We start from the raw sequence: 25989 nt of genomic DNA, 5'->3' as shown, positions 1-25989 counted from the left end.
ATAAGCTTGGTCTTCTTATATGCAGATTTGACAGATTTTGGTGAGTATCCTCTATTCATAAAACGCTGCCACAATAGGGAGCATTCATCTTCAAATTTGGTCTCTTCTTGGCAATTACGACTCGCTCTAATGTACTCGCCCAGTGGTATGTTGTGAATAGTTGGATGATAATAAACTGCTCGCATGGAGCGTGGAATTGACTTCTGTCGGCTTTCTAAAAGTCCAGGTCTGTAATGTTTGCCCATCAGTATGTATGGTCAGATCCAAAACATTGATTGTATGGGTATTGCATTCTCCTACAAATTGGATATCATAGCAATTTGTATTTAGTGATCCCACAAAGGCCTGAAAGTCATCTGTACTCCCATCAATGATGCAAAAGACATAGAGTCCACATTTTAATTCTATTCACAAAAAAAGGTTCTTTGTAGACCATGTTATCTTCCAGCATGCCCATTAAGAGATTGGCCAGGGCGAGAGCTCTAGTTCAAAAGTCGCCTTTCATCTCTTGAAATATCTCTGTTAGAGAGATTCAGGACTAAATCTTCTGTTATTTGGCCCCGCTCGCCTCCTTCGAACTGGCCCTTCTTTGTCTTTTGTTTGTCTGTGGGGTTTCTGGGTTGTCGCCGTTTTCTAGCCCCCCAACCCTCCTCTCCTCCTTGAACGGGATTTGGAATATTCGTGTGTGGTGGCAATTGAAAACGGACTGTTTGAATTCTTGAACTAAGATCAGTTTCAGACCCTCTTCCAAGAATTCAACCCCCAATACGTCATTGGCTAGTTCTGATGTTGATTCGGAACGAGAAAATCAAGAAAGTGGAAGTTGTAACACACAAGATAAAGGCAGGTATATGAACCAAATTAAACTTAATAAAAAGGCAACCGCAATTTTCCTCAGAAAACAGTCCATTTTCAATTGCCACCACACTTGAATATTTGACACACGAGTGATCCCCGATCCTGACAAGTGCTCGGCTATCATACAGCAACTTTACTGGAAATGCTACAACAACCCGCTCACAAAGGAGCCCACACCTGCATCCCAATACCATGCCCAAATGATGAGGGCCTAAAAGAAACTTGAGCATTAAGTAACGCAATTTTCAACACCAATCTATAGTTCCACCAAACAAACAACCCTCCTGAGGAACCAATACTAAAGTATTGGAGAAACACGTGTTGAGGGAATATGTACATGAGGGAATGAGGTACACCAGGCAGCCCATCATGAAATACTAACCACGGCTCCCAAGGAAACATACATTAACTAAGGAGTCCATTTGTGGAAATCATGGAACTTTATATCTAGGACCTTAAGGAGCACCAAGAAAGAAAAAAATCCCTTATGACAAAAAATTGCTTATTACAATGTAAGAATAGCTGGAGGTATTCAACTTGGAGACACTTATTGGTGCAAGTAGACTATCAACATGGCTCATGAGGCATATCTGTTAATTCAGCAATATGCAGAATATTCTGATTTCAGATCTTTTGGGCTTGGGGATTCGACCCTGCTATTATTAACCTGACAACAGTCATATGGATAGGTCACCTCATCCGGGGGTAAGCATACTTGTGGGATGTTGCATTATATACTATGCTGGAATTTGAGTTGAGAATCACATTTATACAACAATCGAACTAATGGATTTTTGTCTATATTTCTTTTTCCCTTTGTTTCTTGCAACTTATTATTATTGGACTTGTTTTCTCTTCCCTTCAATCCTCCCCTTCACCAACCCGTATTTTTCTGTCTCCTTATCATACTGTTTGTAAAACTGTTTGTAATTCGGGGTATGTTGATACAATGATTGTGCAATTGTTAATTTTGTAATTGCTTTATGTTATTATTCTTTCTTTTACTTTTATGGATTATCATGTGTAATGCCTTATTATATATCTTCTTGTGCACATCAATAGCCCAGATTTGAAAAAGGCTCAGGCGACCCGAAACATGTGTAATCAACCTTTAAAAGGGCTATAAGTTGTTGTTTGATTGATCATTAAAATCAAGCATACACATACCTGATGGCGCTGAGTCCTGGAGTTTCTCCTTTTTGTACCCTAAATTAGTTAGCTCATTCTCCAGTTGTTGATCAGTCTGTTCACTGGGGTTCCAGTACACATTTACAATGAGTAGAGGTATGCCCATTCCTTGGTCCCTCAACAGAAAAGACACAACCAAAAAATATTGTGAGAAGCACCATTCTCCCGTTTTGACCAGTAAGTTAGAGTCTTTGGACTCTATAATGAGCCCTCCCTTGGGGCATCCCTTGTTTCCAACATATGCACAAATTACAGACACATTAAAGCCCTCCTAGCACAATTTCTCTCCGGTACAAGATTCTTGAATAAGAACGAAGTCAAACAGAGCCAATTCCATGATCAGCTTCCCATTGTTCAGTAAGTTATAGCAGCCACGTGAGTTCCAACTCAACAACTTCAAGCAATTCTGTGAGCTAAATAGGTTTGCCCAACTGTTTCAGTGTGTCAATGAATTCTCGGAGAGCCAACAACCTCCAATCCTGTTTTTCGGAATTGGGTTCCTGGTTAGGGTTAAACCTCTCATTGTTCGCTTCATAGCTGCCCCATTCACCCTTCCTTGCCCCTTGTGCGTTTCCCTGACCAGTAGGGATCTTAAAGTTCTGTGCAAAAATATCAAAGCCTTTGCATTGTAGCGCTTCGGCTTCTTTCAAAAGTAGTGCCCTCACTAAGGGGGAGGGTATAACCAAATGTACATAGTTATCTGACTTCATGTATAAAATCAACCAGTTGCATATACGCTGAGGTGATTAGACTCAGCTCAGGGATTGAAGCAAATAAGGACAGTATGTATGGTCTGTTAAAAGATATATTACCAGTATCATTAAATAAAGATCTAAGAATGAGACCAGGTAAATCAGGGTTCGAGGGCTTTCTTAGATCTGTCTCGTAATTTGTTGATGCCATCTGTGCCTGGTCCCCGCCACCAACATTCACAACCTCATGAAAACCAGTAAGCTTGTGCAGAGTGTTCTTTTGACCAACATTTTTACTTGCATTGCAGCCTATTGGTATGTTTAGAGAGCCCTTATCCACCGAGTCTGTCATACCCTCTGGAGGATTAAGACTTTCTGCAAGCACCTTGAGGACCATACGTCTCAGATCATCCTCCTTAATCTGTGACCCAGACTTATTGTGGCCTTTAGACACTTCCATTATTTCAGTTGGAGTCAGTGTGTCACCGCTTGATTGTTGACTGGTTACATGGTCAGACCCTGTAATAAAATTAATACAAGCCGTGTTCTACAAGTCTTTCCACTCTTTGTCACCAAGACCTGTATTAACTGTAATTCTCTCTTCATTCCTGAGAGGGCCATATAAGTTGTGCATACTAGGAGTATGTTGAATCACCCTGACCTTCGGGTCTGAGGCCGTCCGTGGGTCATTGCCATTTTGGGGCCCAAATCAATGGTGCGGTCAGTTGTCTCAGGACCAATGGTGGGTAAGGTTGGATTTTTAAAGATCTCAAAGATGTCGTCCCTTTTCTTTTTCATAACGTCGAAGAGCACATAGTCCCCCTCTGAAAATACGCTCTGAGGGGCTTGATCTGTAGTTTTCTTGGTATGAGGCGGTAGGCCAGAAACGGTCTTAACCTTGGGGGCCCTTTCCACTGGGCTTACCAGCACCACCGCCCTTCCAACTGCTTCTTGTATAGTGTGTTTGAACTCGGAGTCCCTCAAGAATTCCCCTGACGATTTTTTATTTGGCTCAGTTTTTCTTTTCTGTTTAGCTAATTTTTTTTACTGTCTTTTTGACATTTTTATTTGGAAATTACCATCCATATCAACCTGGTTCTGGTTTCCTTCCTCCCCCATCTCCTTGTTCACTCCCCATGTGTTACGTCCATTAGGAGGAGCAGTCAGGATCCCTTCCCCTTACTGTGTTTCTGGAATTATCATAATTTCCCTTATTTCCCCTACCCCCTCATAACCATTGAGCGTCTTTGCATTAGCCCCATCCCCTTCTTTATGGGGATCTTTACTGGTTCATCCTTTTTTACAAGAAACTGTAGTGCTTCTCCCATTCTAATTGGCAGCACCACCACATCACTTGTTAATTTGGTTAGTACTGCCGTCTGCTTACGTAATTCAAGCAGGATCAATCTATTAAAGATTCCCAACATAACTAAGATGTCCAACCCTACTGCTAGCTGGTTTGACTCTGCTGATGGTACATTAGTGTTGAATTCAGTGGGGTACTCCTTTGACAAAAATAATACTAACGGTGTCAAACAGATAGTCGTAATTGGAAGAGGTCTTCGGTTTACATAAGTCTTCCAATGTTGGCCCCCTGTCATATTTATCTTTGGTAAGCCCTGTTGACACCTCCTCCAAAAACAATGATTGGGAAGGGTCAACCGTGTCCTCCATGATTCTTTCTGCAAGTGAGCAGTCCTGCACACATTGCAGCAGTGCATCCTCCTCTTCATTCGACTCCGGCAAGGGCAGAGCCGCTGCCCTAGCGAGACCTGCTTGTCTCGTGCTTACCGCAGCAAAAAAATCTGCTCCAGGTTCTTTCCTGAGCGAAGGGATTTTATTCTTCCGCATGGTGAGCTAGGTTCGAATTGAGCCGTACAAGTAACTGCGTTCCTCTACTGCCACCCAGGAAATAGCTAGCAGGTAAACCTCAGAGGTTTGTATTCAAAAGGTGGGCTACTAACATCATCAGTAGTTCATAACTTAAGGTACCCACCCGTCACCGCCAGCCGAACAGCCCAACAGCCGACATAATTGCGATGCACACTTCGGGTGCACGCACACGAGTACACGTGGGTTGAGTTGATGTAGCTGCACGGTGCGGGTTGTGGGCGGAGCCAAGAATAATAGACATAGTCGTCACACGCACTACAAAGAAAACAGAGTATACTGTTTAACAGGCTATAAAGAAGTGACACAGTCTTTCATGAGAGAGGACAGTCTTTTGTGAGAGAGGGCAGACTCGCCACCATGGGACCGCTTACATGAGATTGGTACTTCGTTTAGTCCTTCACTGTTACGGCAAAAAGAGGGAGGCCAGCCTTCCTCTTGCGCATGTAGCCACTCCAGCAATGCGCCGCACCAAACAAATCCAAGGAAACAGAGACGCCAGATCAAAAACAGCAAGCCAATAAGTCTCTCCCAGCCCAACAGCCGACACACGTGCGATGCGCGCACAAGTGCGTGTGGGTCGCTTTGATGTAGCTGCACGGCATGGGTTATGGGCGGTGACAAGAACAATAGACTTAGTCGTCACACGCAATGCGTTTGGTACTTCGTTTAGTCCTTCACTGTTACGGCAAAAAGAGGGATTCCAGCCTTCCTCTTGCGCATGCAGCCACTCCAGCAATGCGCCTCACCAAACAAATCCAAGGAAACAGACGCCAGATACAAAACACCAAGTCAGTAAGTCTCTCCCAGCCCAACAGCCGACACACTTGCGATGCACACTTCACAACCAATTGCATAGAAGTCACATGTATATTCCACACCAGAGTTAAAATTCACACCTGAGGAGAAAATTCTGGCTGCAGTTCAGATGATTATTCAGAAAGAGAGACCTCTGGCATCACATAAACACACCTTTAGCTCAACTTGAAGCTGCCACAAAAGCTAGCGTGCCAAATGCAAAGGCATTACACACTAGATGGATTCAACGGTCAGCAGCTCAACATGCTCCAGATGTAAAGTACCATTATAAGGCAGAATTGCAAAGACTGAGTGGATTCAGTTGGACAATGGACACAGAGCCAGACACCTCATGGCCTGACATGCCATTGTTTGATTTTTCTCCCCCCAAGTCATTTACTGCGATGGGTCTGCAATTCCAGCGGTGGGGACACGGTCTAAGTACGCTGCCGTGTGCGCAGCAGTCGTAAGTCACTTCACACATGAAGAAGCATTTATACACACCAATATTGAAACCAAGCACCTGGGAGACATGTCTGCCCAGACAGCTGAATTGCATGGGTTACTGCTTGCATTGCGCCAAGCAGATTCAGGGAAGCCCACACTAGTAGTCTCTGACTCAGATTACATTGTCAGGGTTTATAACACTGACTTGCATTAGTGGATGCAAAATGACTTCAAAGACATTAGGCATCAAACTATTGCTTCCAGGCAACTCTGGAAGCAGGTTTGGGATCTTAAACAAACTTGCCCTCGGCTATGGGTGATGCACACAAGAGCACATACCAAAGGGCACATTCATAGCACTGGCAATGTATTGGCAGATAAATATGCCAAAGAGCACACAGTGAGAACAACAATAGCAGCCATAACTCGCTCAGCGACTGCAATGGATGAGGAAATAAAAGAGGCCTGTTTAGGTATTGTACCTAGGCCAAAAGGTTTCCCCAGTAATTATGTTTATGACATTGAAAATAACAAAGCAATAGTCACCATATCTATGAAAAAAGGGGATTCTATTCAAATGTTAATCCATAATAGAGCAGACAGGGAAAAGCTGATTGCAGCCACACCCGCTGGACTTACATCTGCCCATTTTGGGGTGAGTGCAACTGCACAGCTGCTCCTTGACAGTTTCTGGTGGCCAGGGCTTCGACAGCAGGTGAAAATATATATAGCAAAATGTGACACATGTTTAAAGACAACTGTGGAGCACAGAAAAAAAAACATAAGGATGTTCCTTTGAGAAAGGCAGCCTCGCCCTTTCAGATCCAATATATGGATCATATAGGCCCGCTACCAGCAGTAAATAAGTACAAGTACAATCTAGTAATAGTGGATTCCTGCACTAGGTTTGCCTGGATGATTCCTCAAAAGAAGGCAGACTGCAAATCAGTCATACATGCACTTAGGAATGTAGTAGCGATGACCGCAACCAAAACGCTCCAGGCTGACAATGGTCCTGCTTTTTCGGGGCAGGCTCTAAAAAAGGCCTTGCAAGTATGGGGAACAGAGTTGCAATTCTCAAACCCGTTTTCGCCTCAAACGAACAGGGTTGTGGAGAGAGCCAATCAGACCATAAAAGTTAGCCTGATTTAATGCATTTTGTGACAGGGAGGTAACTGGTTAGACCATGTGCCCTTAGTAATCAGGAGTGTGAATAATTTAAAACACCAGTCTCTATGGAACGGTAAGACCTCATTTGAACTCTTGTTTGGGAGAAATATGTATATGCCTGGCCTGCATATTCTTCCCAGTCCCCTATCTAGGCTCGAGCAACTGCTGGCGACAACACTGCAGAGGGAATCCCACCAGGTGGAAGCTGCTGAGGCCTTTCCTGAGAACACTCTCAAAGCAGGAGATTGGGTCCCTATAAAGATCCATGACAAGACCCCTTCTGGCCCATTTTACAGATCAGCGGGGCAAGTAATCAGAGTGAAAGTTTCCAGAACTGCTGTCCTACCCGCACTACCACCTAAGAGAGGTACTATGCAGGTATCTGTGGATCACTTAAAACCTGTGCCGGATGGTTACTACGTTTTTTTCCACGCAATCTTCCTCTTCCAAGTGAGGAGCCCACGGAAGATGACGAGATGGCGATCCGGCAAATGATGCTAATAGGCGTTCAAGATGAGGAAGAATATGCCAATCTTGACTACACGTCAACAATTCAGGAAAGTACTACAAGTCTGCCAATTTGGAAACAGAAAGCCTTTCTAGTTGCTAAAGTAATGAAAGAATTATTTTTGACAGACTTCCAAAAACGGTGTTATAAAATGCTGGCAGTGTATTTTGTCCTACTATGGATCAGCCTCATTTTATTTTTCATCTCACTGACTTCTGGGCATTTTCTGAGCAAGGTTTCCACTCCACCTGTAAGCAAAGAAATTGTTCTAAAACCTTTAAGTACTTCACATATGTTAGAGAAAAGAGAGCTCCAAGAGCCAGGAACTCCAGCCTCAGTACAAATGTTTCCTCTAACTATGGGTCATGTGTGGATACCATCGTTCAAGACATATAATGGGCCAGCAGCACAGCTACAAGTTCACACCTTTTCTGTGATTGATAAATCCCGACTGCACCCAGTAATCCTGTGTCTAGAACATGCATAGAACTGTTACAAACAAGGCTTCAGACATTTGCGCAAAATGCATTAATTAATGTGTTTGATGATGTGGAGGATCTCCATGAAATGGGGCCCCATGTGTATTATGTTGCGATATTACAATGCCTTTTTACTTGTCAAACGTGAACCCATTCTGTGGCGTAAATACATGTTTTGTGAACACTGTGCAGTGCCATTTCAAACCCACAGTCCTGAATTTAAAGCACAGTTCCCATATATTTCACTGAGACCATGCCAAGCAGGGGATTACATTTTTGAAAATCAATACAAATTACTTCCAGAGCCACATAATGCACAGCACATGTATGTTGCAGATTCAGTCATCTTTGACAGAGAATACTTTGCAAACACGACCGAACAAACATGCTGAGGAACTGTCCCTCTATGGTCTACTTGGGGTCAACAGATGGCATGTAGGTTCCCACATTTGATGTATTTCTTAAACTATACGCAGTTCCAGACCACTTGCAGCAATAGGAACCTGAGTTTCTACCCTGAGTGGGAAAAGTCAGAAGGTGAGTTCTGGAGTGCGTCTTATAGAGAAGCAAACGAACACAATGGCACAAAGCATATTACTTATGCATCATGGAGACCTGCGTTATGGGTGGTTCAAGCAAATGAAGGCATTAAAAGAAAAGCAAGACTCAATGTGGGCCCATATAGGTCTTGAAACTTGCATAACACATCCCTGACACAAGCTATATCCATAGGTAAACTGTGCCAAGGAATGCTTTCACAGTATCACCTGAGTGAGGTGATACAATCTCTGGATGACTGCATAAGAGAAGAGAATTGGACGGCTATCATGCAGTTAGCTGCTGGTCTGAAGCACACCCAAAGTGGGCGTGTCTGGAGAACAGCTATCTGCACCACGTCTGACCCTTAGTGCACCTTGTGCGGTGGGACAAGCATCCATAACAGGTAGAACTTACACTTGGTCACACGCAATAATCCAAATCTTGCAAACTGAAAGTGAGGCAGTACAGCTAGGATTTCCTGTTTCAGATTCTCATGATCAAGCGCTACAGCAGGGCTTTTATGCGCTCTGAGATGTCATAACAGATGTTGTGGGTTTGATTCAGAATGACATATCTATGATTAGACGCAACCAGGAAGCCTCAGTAAGTCTTTCTGTGGTAACTTGATTTTCTGGACACTCTCAGCAGAGGGATCCCAGATTGGAATGTGATTTCATGGCCAGAACAAATACAGGCCCATAACTTGTCCAAGGTTGCAACACGCCAGGCGATGTCTGGCTCCACATTCTTATTGATTAGTGTACTGGCAACGAGTGTAGTAGCAGCATCTGCTTGGGCGCAAGGCTCCACAAATTGGATTGTGCACGGGGTGCTAAACATTCCCATTCAAACAACACCTTCTATGATATGTCAAGAATTGCATTCTTGGGGTAATGTTCATTGGGTGAATGACACGTGGTCAGAGAATATTACGTGGCACCATATTCACATGCATGTGTGTCAACATCTAGGCCTGAATTAACACTGTACTCATTACGTGATTGCAAAGGTTCTACTAGAATGATGTGTGCACATGCTGAGCCAGTGAATTCCTGTGACAGTAACGCTAAATGCACATTGCATGTTGCACCACTTGAGTCATTTTTTAATCAAGCACATAGCTTAGTTTATGGTTCATATTTGGTACATTTTAATGAATCGTGTTGTCATGTCACAGTGGGAATGCCAACTCTCATCACCATAATTGCACAAGTTAAATGCTGTGGGTTTATTTTGAACCCGCCTAAATCATTCCAATTAAAATCATTACTATGGCCTAGCGTCACTTTACCACAATTACAGTACCCGAAATTAAGCTTAGACATAGCAAGGCTGTTAAAAATGCGTGTGGAGGTGCGAAGCACTGAAGATGCATATCTCCAGACACACATTGCTGTGGTAATACAGATTGTATCTCTGCCCTGCTCCGTACATACGAGGCAGGAAGCCATGCACTCTTTGATTGACAGTTCGTAGCTCAGTGGGTTCAACACTGCTCTTTCTGCAGTGAGAAGAGCAGCCACAAGCGCCCTACACAAATGGTTAATTGCCCTGGACACAGTCATTAGAACATTGGCTTTGTCGAGTGCTTGGTACAGCTGGCTATTGATAATACCTGGACTTTGTCTCATATTTTGTTGTCGACACTGAACTATGAAAAGTCACAAAATTAAGGCCCTTGAAGCAACCCATCTCTGGTACAGAGCAGAGCTGTGCACACGTCTGGTTACGAGCAGGGTTCGCTTTTTCAAAAACATTTAATTTTGTCATCAATCAGGAAGAAACCTACGGTGTCAGCCATCTCTAAATGCAGAGTTTGTCACGAAGAATCACTGCTTGCCAAGAACGTAGGAGTTGCAGCCTCGCCGTCCAGACTGGCACTGTGGCGCAATAGACTCTCCAGGACATTGTTTGTGCATAGAGACATTTGCGGAATTCAAAGGTACTTCCCAAAAGTATTCTACTGTGAGTTAATTGAAAGTCCCCCTGACACCAGTGATGGGAGTGTGCCAGAGCAAGAGAACCCGCTCAGAAAACGACAACAGTGAATATTGCCAAATGCATCCACTACCCCCAAAGGCACAGCCAAGGAAGCACCTGTACCGTCTGCCGCACAGCCAGACACAAGTCAGCTGCAAGATGATCGATGCATACTCGCAAACCCTGACCACCAGGCACCTGGGGGAGCAGGCGACACAAGATTTCTCTGGTTCCAGGAATACATGGCACAAGGAAATGATGCCCAAAACGTTGCACTGTGACGACATGAGCATTCTGTTTTCCTCGCCTCTGTGCTTCTTGACACACCTCAGGAAGAGACTTGCTGTTCAGTCCAGAGTTCAGAATACCCGATATTCTACAAATTTCGCCCAGACCAGCGTCTCAGGCAGGAATCAAAGAACTGAAGATGTATCACATTCTACCTCAAGATGCAAGTTTGAATGCAAAGCAAACATACAAATTGGATGACCTGCATGTGCTAATCTCTGTGAGTAACAAAGACACTCACTTTGTTAAACGGAATATAATATTGTGCCTCCTTTATTGTATATATTGGCCTAAGCCCAGTCGCTCTGCGAAGAAATCCGCGTTTCAAAGTTCCGATCTTAGATCGACTTAGCCGCCATTTTAGGTCCATCCCCCATTTTGATTTCCATTCCAAAGTAACTCTGTGTTCTAAAATGGTGGACAGTGTTTCCCGCTTATAACTTAGCCGTCCTGACCTTTGCACGCAAGTTAATGCCTAAACTGTCAGTTGGCCGAATGTTTGGGTCGTGTAAAGAGACCTTGTCCTACGCCTGACTTGTAGACAGAGGATTACCTGCGCCAACAAGTCCGATCTGCGGACATACATCAAACACAATGTTGTTTAAATACTAAACGTGGACACTTGTTGAACTACATTGTATAGGACATGTACTAAGGCTTAATGTTAAATCCGAAGATACACTGTTGCCATTGTGACTTGTTGATGTACAAACTAAAAATAATCCACATGCATATAGTTGGACAAACTAGAAGTGAACTTGGCACGAACCCTAGACCGTGTATTATTAACCTGTAAAGGGGCTGGACATTACGATTGGAAAATGTATAAAAAATGTAAATATTTAGACGTCCAGTACCTCTCACTTCTCACACCGAAAGGGCTGGTATTCGCTGTGATGTACTGAGGGCCAGATAGCTATCTGACACTTTGTTTCTTTGTAAAACTGTATAGTTATAGAATAAAGATCTGTGAATCTTTATAAGCCCGTGTTTGGGTTATTTCCTTTTGGGGTACTCAGCCTCGATATTTTCTTTTGCTTTTACAACATATTGGTTTATTTTCAAGGACAACGATTCAAACTATTAACTGTTTATGCATGTGACAATGTTTTCAAGATCACACAGTCTACAGCGCATTGGGTCAAGAAACCAGGGGCCAAGCTATGTTTGTTGCTAATTACTAATGGATTCTGAACGGATCCTTTGTCGTATTTTGATGCTATTTAAAAAATGTAAAGATTTTTCAGTCATCCTAAATACCTCACATTGAATTACATGCATTCATTCATGCATTCTTAGCTAGGTCCAGCTGCAATATAATTGACTCATGCTGAATACCTCAATGTTAAATACATGCCCTCATTCATGCTGACGTTGGCAAGTAGTGCTAACTATTTAAAATGTTATGCATCTGTTGATATTTTTCATTGTGTATAGCACACAATACATGCTTCTAGGTGCACAGCAAATTATCAAGATACTCATGTTAATTTTTGCATGCAGCAGATATTTTCTGAAATATGAATGTGTATATTTTTTCCTTTTGTGCTACCAAAATAGGCAATCTCTATGTAAATATAGCTCCCAGGAAGGTTATTATGGACTTCACGGAGCTACAAATCCTTTGATCTGTGTCAAATTGCCTTGCGGGGGGGGGGGGGGTGTCACTGATAATGTAATCTTATTAAGACAAGTTGGTTCAGCTACATATGTTTGCTGAGCAGAAAGCACGCGCTCACAAACAATGCAAAGTTTGTTTAAAAGGGACAGGAACAGACCCTAGCCTCTGATAACATAAGTTACTTCACAAAAATACGCACATGCCTGCAATCTACAAACACACAGACACTTTCCGTTTAGCTTCAGCCAAAAGCGATGAGCTTCCCCGTTTTTAGAAGGAACCCAACCACAATTGGCAAAGTCAAGAGATGCTTCTTCGCTGATAAGCAGCCAAGGACAAGGAGCTTGATACCAGAACACACATGTACAGTTCAAGTGTCCAAAAGCAAGTGTTGCTCTTAACCTCTTCAGAAACGCCTTTACTATAATGAGGTTTAAAGTGGTCTAGCAGCAAATCACACGTTTCTCTTTCCCCAAGCGGTAGCCCATTTACTGTAAGGGAAACAACCAAGGGTCAAGGACAGCACCTATCTCTTGATTTTGCAAATAGATACATCATATGTTCACCGCAAAGCACAGGAGCAGGTTCAAGCTCTAGACTAACTTTCCAGGCTGAGGAAATAATGCACATGTGATGGGCAGACCAATAGCCTGTCATAAGATAAAAGGCACAGACTGAAAGGGTAAAGGCACACACAGCTCAGCAGAAGAAATTGTGGGGGGCTGGGAGGATACATCCATTGCAGGTCCCCGAGCAGAAGGCACGAACAGAGGCAGGAGCAGGTCCGATTGATAGGAAGTCGTGGTCCATTTGCATGCAGCCCAGCAGCCCAGCAAGCATGAGTTTAAGTGTGGAAGTCGAACTGTTTGCATTGTGTGAGACTGTAGGCGTTGGTATGTTACACCACTCACCTCTCATACCATGGCTTAATGTAGACCAACATAACAAACTCCATGTTGCTCAAGTTGGTACCTTAAATGATTCATTGTACTTGTTCTTTTTTAAATGTAACTCATGCTTTTAGCTTATACAATAATGCTCTTCATATGCATGGCGATCTGCTATGTTATAATTGCTGCTTCCATAGTAGGTGTAATGAGAATTAGAACTGGTAGGAAACAGAAGTGATATTAAATAGATTAACTTGCTACCTTTAAGTGTCAGCTTAATATTTCTGAGTAATGCGTCATAATGAGGTCTCTCTGAGTCCAAACGAACTACACAAACATTTTCCTGGCTGTATTTTGTCATGTATGTCAAGGGGTGCGAACACTCAAGGAAACAGTTACAGCGCTAGACCGAACTCCTAGGGGCATCCCTTACCATAGAACATGACTTTTGATTCCCTGCCCACTTCACACAGCCCTATTTGGGGCGGAGGGAGGAGGGCAGAAATCACACTCTATAGGGGCAATTACGTCAGCACTGGACTCACAGAAGGCGTTCGACTCAATAGAATGGGAGTACATGTTCACAGTCTTGAAGATGATGCAATTTGGGGAGGGGTTCATTGGGTAGATTGCAATATTATATAATAGCCGAACAGCTAGAGTTAAGGATAATAAAATAGTGTCAGACAAATTCACCTTGGAACAAGGAACTAGGCAGGGGTGTCCGCTTTCGCCCATCCTCTTTGGTTTCGCGTTGTAGCCACTGGCGGACTGGGTCAGAGGAGACCCAGAACTGAGGAGTTAATGCTGACCAGATGGGAGGGAGGAAAGGGTTTCTCTATATGCAGATTATATTGTGCTGTATCCGACGAACCCTGCACGGTCAATACCAAGGACTATGGCCATACTTCAGACAATACTCAGGTCTGAGAATAAACTGGGATAAATCCTTCCACTATCCAGTGGAGTGGGGAGAAGGGATCCGGAGATGATACCCACCACTGAAAAGGAGTTGTGATGATATTAGATATGTAGGGGTGCTCGTCCATAAGGACAAAAACCTTTTTAGCAAGCTTAACCTCGATCCGGCAACTAAGTGATTCGAAAAGGACCCCAGAAAGTGGACGACTCTCTCAGTCTAACTAACAGGCTGGATAGCCTTGTACAAAATGGTGACTCTTCCCTGACTACTGTATATCGTTCAACATGCCACAAGAGCATTGAAGGTGGGATATTTTGACAGAGACAAAGTATTGCAGGAGTTTCTATGGCAACAGAAGATGTCGAAAGTCAAACTCTGTCCTGAATGTGAATAACGGAAGACTTCAACACGAACGGGCCCACCGACTCTGGAATGCGTAAGATGAGAAGTCGTGACAGGGGGAACAGTATTACCACCTCTGGTCAGGGGCCTATACACTCCAAACAAAACCTGTGGACGTCTGCCACTATGTACAGCCTGCCACAGGAGGACAAGCAGTGAATCCTGTTATGCCCATCATAAAGAAACGAGAGATGTTGCTGGGAGGTGAGCCGAGGTGAAAAGAAAGAAAACTTGGGGAACCGAAGTGTGCAGTAAAAAATGTACCTCACGCTGTGCAGTAAAAGAATTACCTCATGCTGTGCAGAGCGTCCAGTCCCGTCAACGTCGAGAAAAGGAATGACGGGTGTTGTCGGTAGGCGGGGCCAGTGGGGGTAGCCACACCCCTGGCATCCCCATCTTATAGAGTAATACATTCTTTTAAAGGGGAACAACACCTTTGTGCTGAGCAAAAAAAAGTGCTGGTATTGTCCCCAAATACGGACACACAAGTAAGGAGGAAAGGGGGCAGGACGTAGATTGCTACAAAACAAGAAATCATAGCTTCTAAGGTAGATGTCAGTTGATGATCTGAGTAGTTGGAGGTTTAGGTAGTTCAGGAGCATATAAGAAGCTGATATAGGTATTTGATGCTATAGGTAGGATTATACAGGCAGTTGATGATACACCTGTAATTATGTGAAAATTATGTATTTCAAGCACAATAATCATGGATGACTATGCTCCTTGCTCGCAACAACGTACTCCTGCAAAATCCTCAATAGATATATTACATTTGGGAATACATTAAGGAACATAGGACATGCGATTGTTTATAAGTCCAGATGAACAAAAAGTCCAATATAGTACACATACGTTTACCTAAATCTGATAATTGAAGATCAGAACATTTGTCAATCATAAATTGCTAATTAAACCTGGATGTGATTAATCTCAATTTTTCCCAAAATATGTTTGATTACAAAAGGACCCTTTGAAAATATCCTGGTGCAAGCCACACAAGCTTCAGCAGGAGATAAGACATGCACAGAAAAGGTTATCAACGGAAACAATGTATTATCAAATACAGCTTTTAACTGTAGGGCAAGAAAAAACAGAGGCATTATAGAGGATTTAGACAGGTCTAAAATAAATATTATAACCTGAGTTTTTACATAGTGCTTGCTACCACTGTTCTGTGATTTTGTTGTGCAGTAATTAAGAGGTGTTGCTGTTGTACAACTTAATGATAGTCAATGTCAGACATCAGAGAAATGGAAAGCCACTGCTGAGATTTTTGCTTAAGACCTGCAGGCTCCATGCAGGTATCAGGATATATTACAAAGAGTCATCTAACAATGAATGACTTGTGTACTGAGAGCGGTCGAGCTGGTGCTTAAGGTTTATAATGGGAAAGCTATTTCTGTATAGCACATAAGTCTTATGTTAACTGTATATGAAAAATCACTTGAGTTCGTATTAAGCCACAGAGTGCTCCTCTACACCCATATTCACCTTTGTGATTTAAACTAGAGGCTACTCCAATCGTAGTGGAGCACCTATAAGTAAGAGTACAAGTCAAGGCATGTCATGTCATTTTCAAAAATCGAATCTTTAACCACCAATAGAGCGGAAACACTAGGATTTTCAGCTGAAGAAGCCACAAAGATTTTGGGACTAATTAAAGAGATCAACATTGACCTGAGCACCTCGGATAATCCTGAAGAATTGATACACCAACTAGAACGTCTAATACGAAGAGAGATAAGTCAGAAGTTACACGCAACAACATTAGCCCAATATTATAAAGCGCAACAAATACCACGAGGCCTGAGGATTGACCTGGAACCGCTCTGCAAGGAAAATCCTGAATTTGTGCAAAAGTAGAGATATATACTAAATAAATGCTCACTGGATTTAATTCTACTAACAATTGAAGAACTCTCCAAATCATTGATCACTATAGAAGGGGACCTTGAGAAACTGAAAACTGCATTAGTAAAAACTATAACCAAGGAAGAACTGGTGACTGTATTAGAAGAAACAAACTGAAAATTAGGTTCATACAAAAAGGAAATCGAACCAAAGAAAATAAGAAAATTCCGGAGGGACACTCTGGATTACAAGCTTGATATAGTGTATTCATGGAAAGAATATTATCAACAAAAAGATAGCTCTAAGAGTGGAAGAACACCCTATAACAGAAGAACCCCAATGACGGGAAGTCCATCATCGGAGGCATCTAGCGGAGAATCCGAACCACAAGAGCAGACACAACAATCTGAAAGGAACAAACAAATACGATCAACTTCTAAAACATCGAAAACACCAACAAAAAATATAGCGTCTTTTTTAGACAGGGAAAAACCAGAAGAGGCAAGAAGAAAAAACCCATCGCTGAAAGTGAACTTCCTGCAGAAGAGAAACTAGTGATTAACATCTCAGATCACAGACTCAGTACATTTGAAGAAAAAACCCTACAGAAGGGCATTTCGTTTGTCCTGTACCACAGTAGCTCACTGTTGAAAGAAAAAATTGATTTTTTTAAATTAACCCGAAAGATGAAATTGAAATTATTTTTTGACACATGTGAATGGGGAACAAGTAAACAAGACTGTCCATACCGGGAGATGAAACCCAAGAGTTCATTCATGCCACCAATTCAAAATTCAATGATTGATGTGTTTCAAAAACAAGTGTTAAAAGATCTGTCTAAATTGAATTACAAACAAAGATCTAAGACACATTTTTCGAAAGAGAACAAGTGTTGCACAAATTGTGGCAAAACCCGAATTTAATACTGAAACCAGCAGATAAGGGTGGCGCTCTAGTGGTGATGAATGCAGAACAATACAAAAAGGAAATTGAAAGACAATTATCAGATGATAATACATACCTGGAAATATTTTAAAATCCAACGGAAAAAGTGCAGAAAATTATCAAGACAATACTAGATGAAGCAGAAACTGACGAATTAATAAGCTACCGCACAACGAATTTTCTCGCCAACTCACATCCAGTGATGCCGATTATATACATTTTGCCAAAAATCCACAAAAACTTAACTAATCCACCGGGAAGACCAATTATTGCTGCAAATAATAGCTTACTTGAACCATTAGCGCAATACATAGACAAGGCGATACAACCTTTAGTTCACAAGTGTAAAACATACATAAAAGACACAAATGATTTTCTGAACAAACTAAGATCAGTTGAAATTGATGATGAGCACGATATCCTATTTACAATGGACGTTGTAAGCCTCTATACCAACATCACACATGAGGGCGGTTTGGAAGCCATGCAATGGCTACTGCTGAAACCAGACACTGATTGTCAAGCTGATAAATTGTTTATTTTAAAATTATTGAAAATTGTGCTACAAAATAATTTCTTCATGTTTGAGGACAAGTATTATATACAAATATCCGGAACATCGATGGGGGCCGCAATGGCCCCCAGCTATGCCAATACATATACGGCCATCCTAGAGGAAACTCATATATTCAATGAAGAGAGATGGACGAATAAATTGAAATGCATGTTTCGTTTCATAGACGACATATTTGGAATCTGGAATGGTTCGAATGAGGAATTAGTTACTTTTTTCCAACATCTGAATGACATGGCGCCCAGGATCAAACTAACCACAAAAACAAGCAGAGATGCTATTGAATTTCTGGATGTACAAATCTACAAGAAAAGAGGCAGATTGGAAACCACAATATTTACCAAATTAACAGATAGAAACAGCATCCTACATGCAAATAGTTTTCATCCACGCAGAACAATAGAAAGCATACCTTTCAGCCAATTTTTGAGATACAGACGGATAATCTCGGAAGAAGAAGTATACGCCAAAAAAAAACACAGGAATTGAAAAGCAAGTTTGAGAAAAGAGGTTACCAATCATTCATCATCACAACAGGTGCTGTCAAAGCTGCAAGAATCAGCAGAGAAGAAGCATTGTCATCCAAAGAAAAGGAGAAACAAGACAAATTAGTGTATGTGACCACTTTCTCTCAACAAAGTCCAAAAATCAAAAAAACCATTAAAAAAAACTGGTCAACCTTGACCTTGGATCCAACGATGAGAAGACTCTTCCCAGAACCTCCGCTCTTCGCATACTCTAAAAGTAAATCGATGAGAGAACACCTTATCAAAGCAGACTTTTCAGCGGAAAGACACACGCACGACACATATAAGGAAACAATCCCTTGTCATAATTGCAACAATTGTAACAACTTGATCACAGGAAATTCACTAAATCATCCACATAAAGGTTATAAAATAAATCTTTATCATTCTTCACCCTGTGATTCAAAAAACCTTATATACGGCATCAGATGCCCATGTGGACTATATTACGTGGGAATGACAATGAGAAAGGCTAAAACAAGATGGTCCGAACATAAATCAAATATCAGGACAGGAGCTATCAAATCACCAGTGACCCAACATTTCAAGAAAGAAAGACACAATATCTCACAAATAAGATTCATCATACTGGAACAGATAAAAATACCAAGAAGAGGTGGCGATACAAATAAAATACTTCTTCAAAGAGAAACATACTGGATTAAGAAATTAGATTCAATGCAGCCAAATGGAATGAATGCGGATTGGGACTTGAGTTGCTTTTTGTAACAACTGACAGAAAACATGGCCCATGCATGACATCTGCACATCAAGAACCAAGCAGAATATTCTCTGGAAAGTAATATTTAAAACAACATTGTTTCCGCAGGCCATGCCCACCGTCAACACAAGGGGTCCTTGTAAAACAGTCTGAATGTGGACCTAACCTGCCTGACCTAATATTATTATTCTGTACCAGTGAAGCCCAAAACATTAAAGGGGGCCATGAAAAAAACTTGGCATGTGGATTTAACCTGCGCGACTCAACAATACAAACATTGTTCATCGGTAAGCAGAGCATACCGCTCGATGAAGAAATCCGTGAAATGCAGTAATCTTCAAAACCATGGTAATGCATAAATGAAACACGGACCGATCTAAGCCATTCCAAGATGGCGCCCAGGAGAACACGGTGGTTCTTACACACGCATACCCTGTATAAAGCAAGAAGGGACTAGACTCGTTGAGTTCCAGTAAACACAAACACAAAAGACAGAACAGCAACTGTGATGCGAGTGATACCGTGTGGAGTGAACTGGAGAGAGAGGACGTGTGAGCGGACGGACGGAGAAACACGAATGAAGCAGGAGAAGAAAGGGAGCGGTTTGCCGCGGAACCGCAGTACAGATAACGCGGCTCTACACACGGCACATTGAGAATCTCTGGCCTGCAACAATATACCAACACAGGTGAGGCAGCAAGAAGCTGTTTAACAGAGAACAAATGTAAATGACTAAAGCAGGGCTTTGTGACTGGGGCACAGCGCTATGATGTAGCGACTGTTCCCAGCACAAAACCCGCACATGTATACTCAAAAAATTCAGATTTAAAACGAATGCACCATTCGTTTTGCAGATTGGGTACAACATGCATGGAGGACACTTGTTTATTCAAGAGGACAAAACAGCGAAGCTCCACTGAAGAGAATTAGACATTGGAAGAAGGGAGAATTCCACAGTATTTCAGGTACAATGATTAAAAAAGGCAACCCTCTAAGTTAATAACAGACGAAAATTAAAGGCACAAGAATTAAATAGAGATATATGTTTATTTTCAGATACAACAATTTGGAATAGATAAATTTGCTCGCACCTGATGAAGGGCTGAGATAGCCCGAAACGCATTGTGCATCCAAATAAGAAGAAAAAAAGAAAAACAGATCATCCAAGCAAACAGCTTTTTGTCAACTTGGGACATTTTTTGAATTTTGAATTCACAATGAACTAACAAAGAAAAACAGTAAATGTATGATATTTAAATATATCCTGTGAGAGATCTTATAATAGTTCATGTATTATTAACACCTTATTCAACCTAAGAGAAGTAGGTTGCACAAATGAAACAGTTATAAAACGTTTTTGAGAGTAATGATGAACTCTTTATTTACTTTTGCATTAAAAAAATATGTTTATACCTAAATGTAATTGAATATATTTGTTTTGCAGGTCTCATGCTCAAAAGTGTGCACAGTGTATGATCATTTTAGCTAGAGTGATCTAATAAACCAAAACTATTTCTGTTGCCAGGAGCTGTGCATGGAGCTGTGGGGATATAGCAATGTTGAGCCCATCCAGGTGGTGGAAAACACTTTTCTGAAACGAGTATTGGGGCTTCAACGCTTGGCCCCTAATTTTGCAGTCCACCAGGAATTGGGCTGCAGGTTTCTTATCGCAGCTCAGCCTGTAAATCATTGGCTCAGAGTTTGGGGGAACAGAAAAGCCAGTTTAACCCCGGAGCTAATTAAACACTTGTTTCCTAGAGACTCCCACCTGAAGATTCCCTGGCTTAAGTACGTAAAGCAATTTTGTCAGAAGGAGACATGGCTCAATACTTCTATCTGAGAAATGCTGCAAAGTTCTGAGAACTATAAAAGTAGGTTGGTTTGTTTGTTTATTTATATGGCGCTCCAAAACCAAGGGTATCTGAGCGCAAGTTTACAAGTTACATCAAGAGTACAATGTTAATGGGTTGCACTACAGTTGACATTGGCCTGCAGCTTAGGAAGTTGTGAATGGAGCAAGGAACAAGCACAGGGTTACAGGTTTGAACATATCGCAGCTCAGTGTTATAAGTTTGAGCAGTTCCGAGTAGTTTTCACGGTTAATACGTTGCATAACAGATGATAGTACAGATACGAGGTTGGCCTGCTACTTCTTAGCAGCTTGCAGTTGGACATACTCAGGGTTACATGTTTGAGCAGATCACAATGCAGACAGGATCTGCTTCTTGGACAGAGATCATTCTTGCGCAACTAACCAAGTTCTCCGTTTTGTTCGAAAGGGCTGGTATACTGCCTCAGTTCTTATGTCGGAAGGCAGTCCATACCACATTTTTGCAGCTAGGACTGGGAAGCTCTTGTCTCCAGATTTTTCCAGTTTATATCTCGGGCTAGTGAGATGGTTCACTTGGGTGGATCTGTAAGAGAGGTTTTTAGAGAACTTGCAGTTCAGGTATTTGGAGTGGAGTTGGCTAGGCACTTGTCTGTCAAGGATAGTGTTTTGTAGCTGATTCTGTTTTTTATAGGAAGCCAATGGACACTTTGTCGCGTGGCCGAGATATGGTTGGCTTTTGGTATGTTCAGGGCACCTCTTAGCGTATTATTTTACAGGGCCTCAAAAGGACCTCATATCAGGTTGTCCATGATATGAACGAATGAGAAATGTCTGTATAAGAAAAAAACAAATGTTATTTGAACTTTTGTTATTTTTCTCCCGCTGACATTTCTGGCAACCCGCTCCCCCCAACCCCTTACTTACCTGTTGGCGGCACACCTCGTTGTGTGCCGACGACTACTCCTTCCCTCTGTGACGCCGGTTCCCTTCACTTACGTGCATGGGAAACTGCACTGCCCTTCTTTTTTTTTTTCTAAAACGTTATCCCGTCAGGAGCAGGAGACACCCCGCAACCCCTGAAGCCATTATAGTGAACAAGGGTGCCCCGCTCCCCTTTTTCACTATAATGACACCTCAAAATTCAAACAAATCTTCCATTTGTTTTTTTTTTAAATCAAACATTTCTAGGGATTCCAAAAAGGTAAGGGTGATCCAGCTTATTTTGGATAATAGGGAGTCCTGCTAATAGGAAACATGTGATTATTGCGAGCCCAGTCTGAAATATTTGTGATGGGCACAGAACTCTTTTCAGCGCATTGTCATTACCAGGGCACATTTTAATTATATTGATTAAAGAGCAGTGGTGGTGGCCAGGTCCAATTCTAATGAAAATCTATCATATATTTTTAGCGACGTGCCAAATGCCCATTTTCTACTATTTTGTCCAGCTTTCTCGTTAATCAGAGATCGCACACTTAAACCACTCTTGCAGGACTACGGGTTCCTTCAGTTTGAACCTGCTCTGAGCTACCCGTTATGGGTGGAACTCGGTCTGTGTGGGTTGGGGTTTACTAACATTTTTAAAGAATGGGTTAAATTGTATGAATTGAAGGTTCTTCTATTTTAAAATGTTGCAATGTTTTTATGATGGAGGAATGATGTTTATTCTTTTATTGCTTAATGTGTAATTATGCTGTCAATTGTTGTTGTCTTTGCGGGAACGTTTTGTATTCCGGAAATAAATGTTTCTACTACTGATTTCCAAATAGATTGTGAACATTAGTTTTCCATTTGTTATGTTTCATACTAGGGGAACCAAGAGGCAAAGGAAGTTGCATCATAGCCAATACATTCATCATGTGGCAACATTCAAGCAATTCATTTATTTAAGGAAAATAAATATACTCACAGGTATAAAAGCCCCCAAATCTTCTACATAACCTGGATGTTCTTGAAGCCATTTTTCTAAGTCTTTCCTTTTCGGAGCATCCTCCCCGGCTAGTCGTGTTCCATCTTTCAAGTTAATGACAGGTATTGAGCTTTCCAAATCAAGTAGCTTTTGGGAAGCTGCACAAGTTAGCGTTCGGTTTAACGAAGAATCAAGTGGGGAGGAGGTAATACTTGGACTGATCTGTTAATAAAACATGAAAGCAAACATTAATTGGAACATTGAGAGTGAGATATCAAATGAGATTCCCCAGAATTCAGTAATTAAATAATAGTATTTAAGTATTTGTTTTATTGTGCACAGGCAAGTCATGGTCAAAAAAGTTAGGTTTTTAAATTGTAAAAGAGTAGTCCTTCCTGGCATTGTGCAAGGTGGATTTTCTGATGCCTATTGTATTTATCCCACAGACCTCTCGTCTTCAGGAAGGGTAGTCTAGAGCTGGATTCCTTTTTTCTTTTGTTTACAGCCAGCAGGGGCAGTGGAGTGGCTTTGCACAAGCAATGTGTACATAAGCAGAGCCAGACAAGGCCCCTTACCTCAGTTCCACCCAATTCTCTTTGCTCTGTAGAGGTAAAAATTCAAGTTACTCACCGTAGTGACTAGAGTACTCATAATCCATAGAGATCTTTTCCTCCATCCTTGTGAGCGTCCCCAAACATGGGGTCGGTACGAGACCCTTTGGCAGCGGAAAAATGAGCTTCCCCTTTAAATTTAGTACAGCGCATGGGGGCGCAGCCTCGGGCATAGCATGGGAACACCCCGCTGAGACCCGCCCACCGGCAGTTCTATGTGAAAAGACCTAATTTTAAAGGTCTCAAGAGAAACAGACCGATTTACAATACCCGATTTTATTTTTATCGGAAAACCTGCATTGTAAAGGTTTTTTTCTCGAGACCTTTAAAATGCATTTAAAAAAAAAATATTCAGGGGGTCTGACCCCCCATGAACCCACTATTGATCATCCCTGCCCCTCACCGCCAGCCTCCCCCACAGGATTACCCATCTCTCAGCCTGGGCCAACCCCTCTCTCCCAAACCGAAACACATACATACACACAACACACACGCACCCACCCACACGCACCCACACACACACTTACCAGTTCTCCTCTTCCTGCGCTTTTGGGTCCCGAAGTGCTTGTCAGCCCCTGTGCGCACTTGTGTGCGGCAGGGGTGCGACAGTTCCATTTAGAAATTATTTTTTAGGTGAGCAGATCTAAAGAAAACAATCTTTTCATCGCCTCAAGCTGCCTCACCTCAGCCCCCTTTGAACAAATCGGACACTTGGATACCTGGCTACACTTATTACATATTAGCCCCTGGCATACAAGCGGGGGAAGGTCGGGGGGACATGAGTACTCTAGTCACTACAGTAACTTTAATTACTCATACACCCTGTCCCCTTTGCTCCATCCTTGTGGATGATTCCACCAAACAAGACCATAGGGTGGAGCCCTGACAGCCTGCCTCATATCTAGGAAGAAGCTAACGGGTTCCGCAGAACTGCATGATCAAACTCAGCATAGTGCCTGGAGCTGGTGTCTAGGGAATAGCGTCTGCAGAATGCTGATGGAGTGGCCGAAGTGGCTGCCCTGCTGATAACATCCCAAGAAGCAGGTCTCTGAAATGTGACTGCCTTGGCCTTAGCCCTAACCGCATGAGCATGAATCCCCTTCAGAACCGGCTTGCCCATGACTATACGCCTCTGAAATGACCTGAACCATCCAATGGGTGATAGAAGCCTAGGAAGCCTGAGAGCTGGGGGAGGCCCCCCCAAAAGTGACAAACAATGCCTCAGACATCTTGAAGGATTTCTTCCAAGAGAGGTAAAACTTGAGGAGCCTCTTGAGGTCCAAGGAATATAGTGTCCTCACTGTCTCTGACTGCGGGTTCGGGAACAACACTGGCAGGCAGATCTCTTGATTCATATGAAATAGAGAGACCACCTTGGGCATGATGTTTGGGTGCGTGCACAAGATGAGCTTGTCGTTGTGAAATGTGGTGAAGGGCTTGCACAAAGACAACACCTGCAGCTCGCTGGCGCTGCGCGTGCAGGTGAGAGCTACCAGCAAAACTGTCTTTAGCATTACCGTCCGGATGTCCACATAGGTTATTGGCTTGAAAGGTTTGAGCTGCAAGAACCACATGGAGATCCCAGATCGGATGCAGTCTATGCACCGGAGGGAAAAGCCTAGACAACCCCCTGAGGTGGGCCTTAAGCACGTAGTTGGCCGCCGAAAAACACATGCTGAGGGGAATTCTTGTAAGCCCCAAGCCCCCGAGACAGGATCCAGACCCTTGTCATGAGCCCAATGGCAGAACCTAGTCCATTTGCTCTTATACGGGGACCGAATAGAGGGCCTCCTGGCCTGTTGAATGATGTCCCAGTTGTCATCTGAAAATGTAGCATGCTGTATGTAGCCTTAGCTGGACAGGAACCAGATTGCCAGGCCGGATGTACCACTGCCCTGCCCTGCTACGTCGGGAAGACCCTGATGGGGATCGGAAGGGGGACGAGCCCCTGGGAGCACAACTGCAGCAGATCCGAAAACCAGGCTCTTGAAGGCCAGTGGGGGCAGGGGCGGTAATTAGGATGAAGCTGCAGCCCATCGAAGCCCAGAATTTGCGGAGTGTCAGCTGAAGCAAAGGAAGGGGGGTGGGAATGCATAACGCCTGCGTTCGTCGTGCCAACAGATCTGGAAGGCATCTCCCAGAGACCCCTGACCCCATCCTGCCCAAGGAGCAAACTGGGGGCACTTGGAAATCAGAGAAGATGCAAACAAGTACAGGTCCGTGAACCCCCACCGCTTTAACAGGGGCCACAAGGAGTCGATGTGCAGCTCCCACTCGTAGGTGTTGAACCCGAAACGGCTAAGCTGGTCTGCTTCTGCATTGCTGTCACCCGGGAGGTGGACTGCTA

The 25989-nt window shown here is 42.8% G+C and overlaps 1 protein-coding gene across 7 annotated transcripts in view; it reads right to left on the bottom strand.

The window, feature by feature from the left end:
* The window catches only part of CHD9 (chromodomain helicase DNA binding protein 9), a 3201601-nt gene that overhangs the window by 159982 nt on the left and 3015630 nt on the right, over positions 1-25989 (bottom strand). For all 7 annotated transcript variants that reach the window (XM_069639523.1, XM_069639522.1, XM_069639526.1 and 4 more), the window contains one exon: positions 23032-23253. In XM_069639523.1, the coding sequence (XP_069495624.1) occupies positions 23032-23253 (222 nt within the window). The remainder of the gene's footprint in view (positions 1-23031; positions 23254-25989) is intronic.

The sequence above is a fragment of the Ambystoma mexicanum genome, chromosome 1q (assembly GCF_040938575.1).
Source record: "Ambystoma mexicanum isolate Mex_15411 chromosome 1q, UKY_AmexF1_1, whole genome shotgun sequence".
Classification (NCBI taxonomy): Eukaryota; Metazoa; Chordata; class Amphibia; order Caudata; family Ambystomatidae; genus Ambystoma; species Ambystoma mexicanum.
This window is presented reverse-complemented; position numbering and strand designations above follow the sequence as displayed.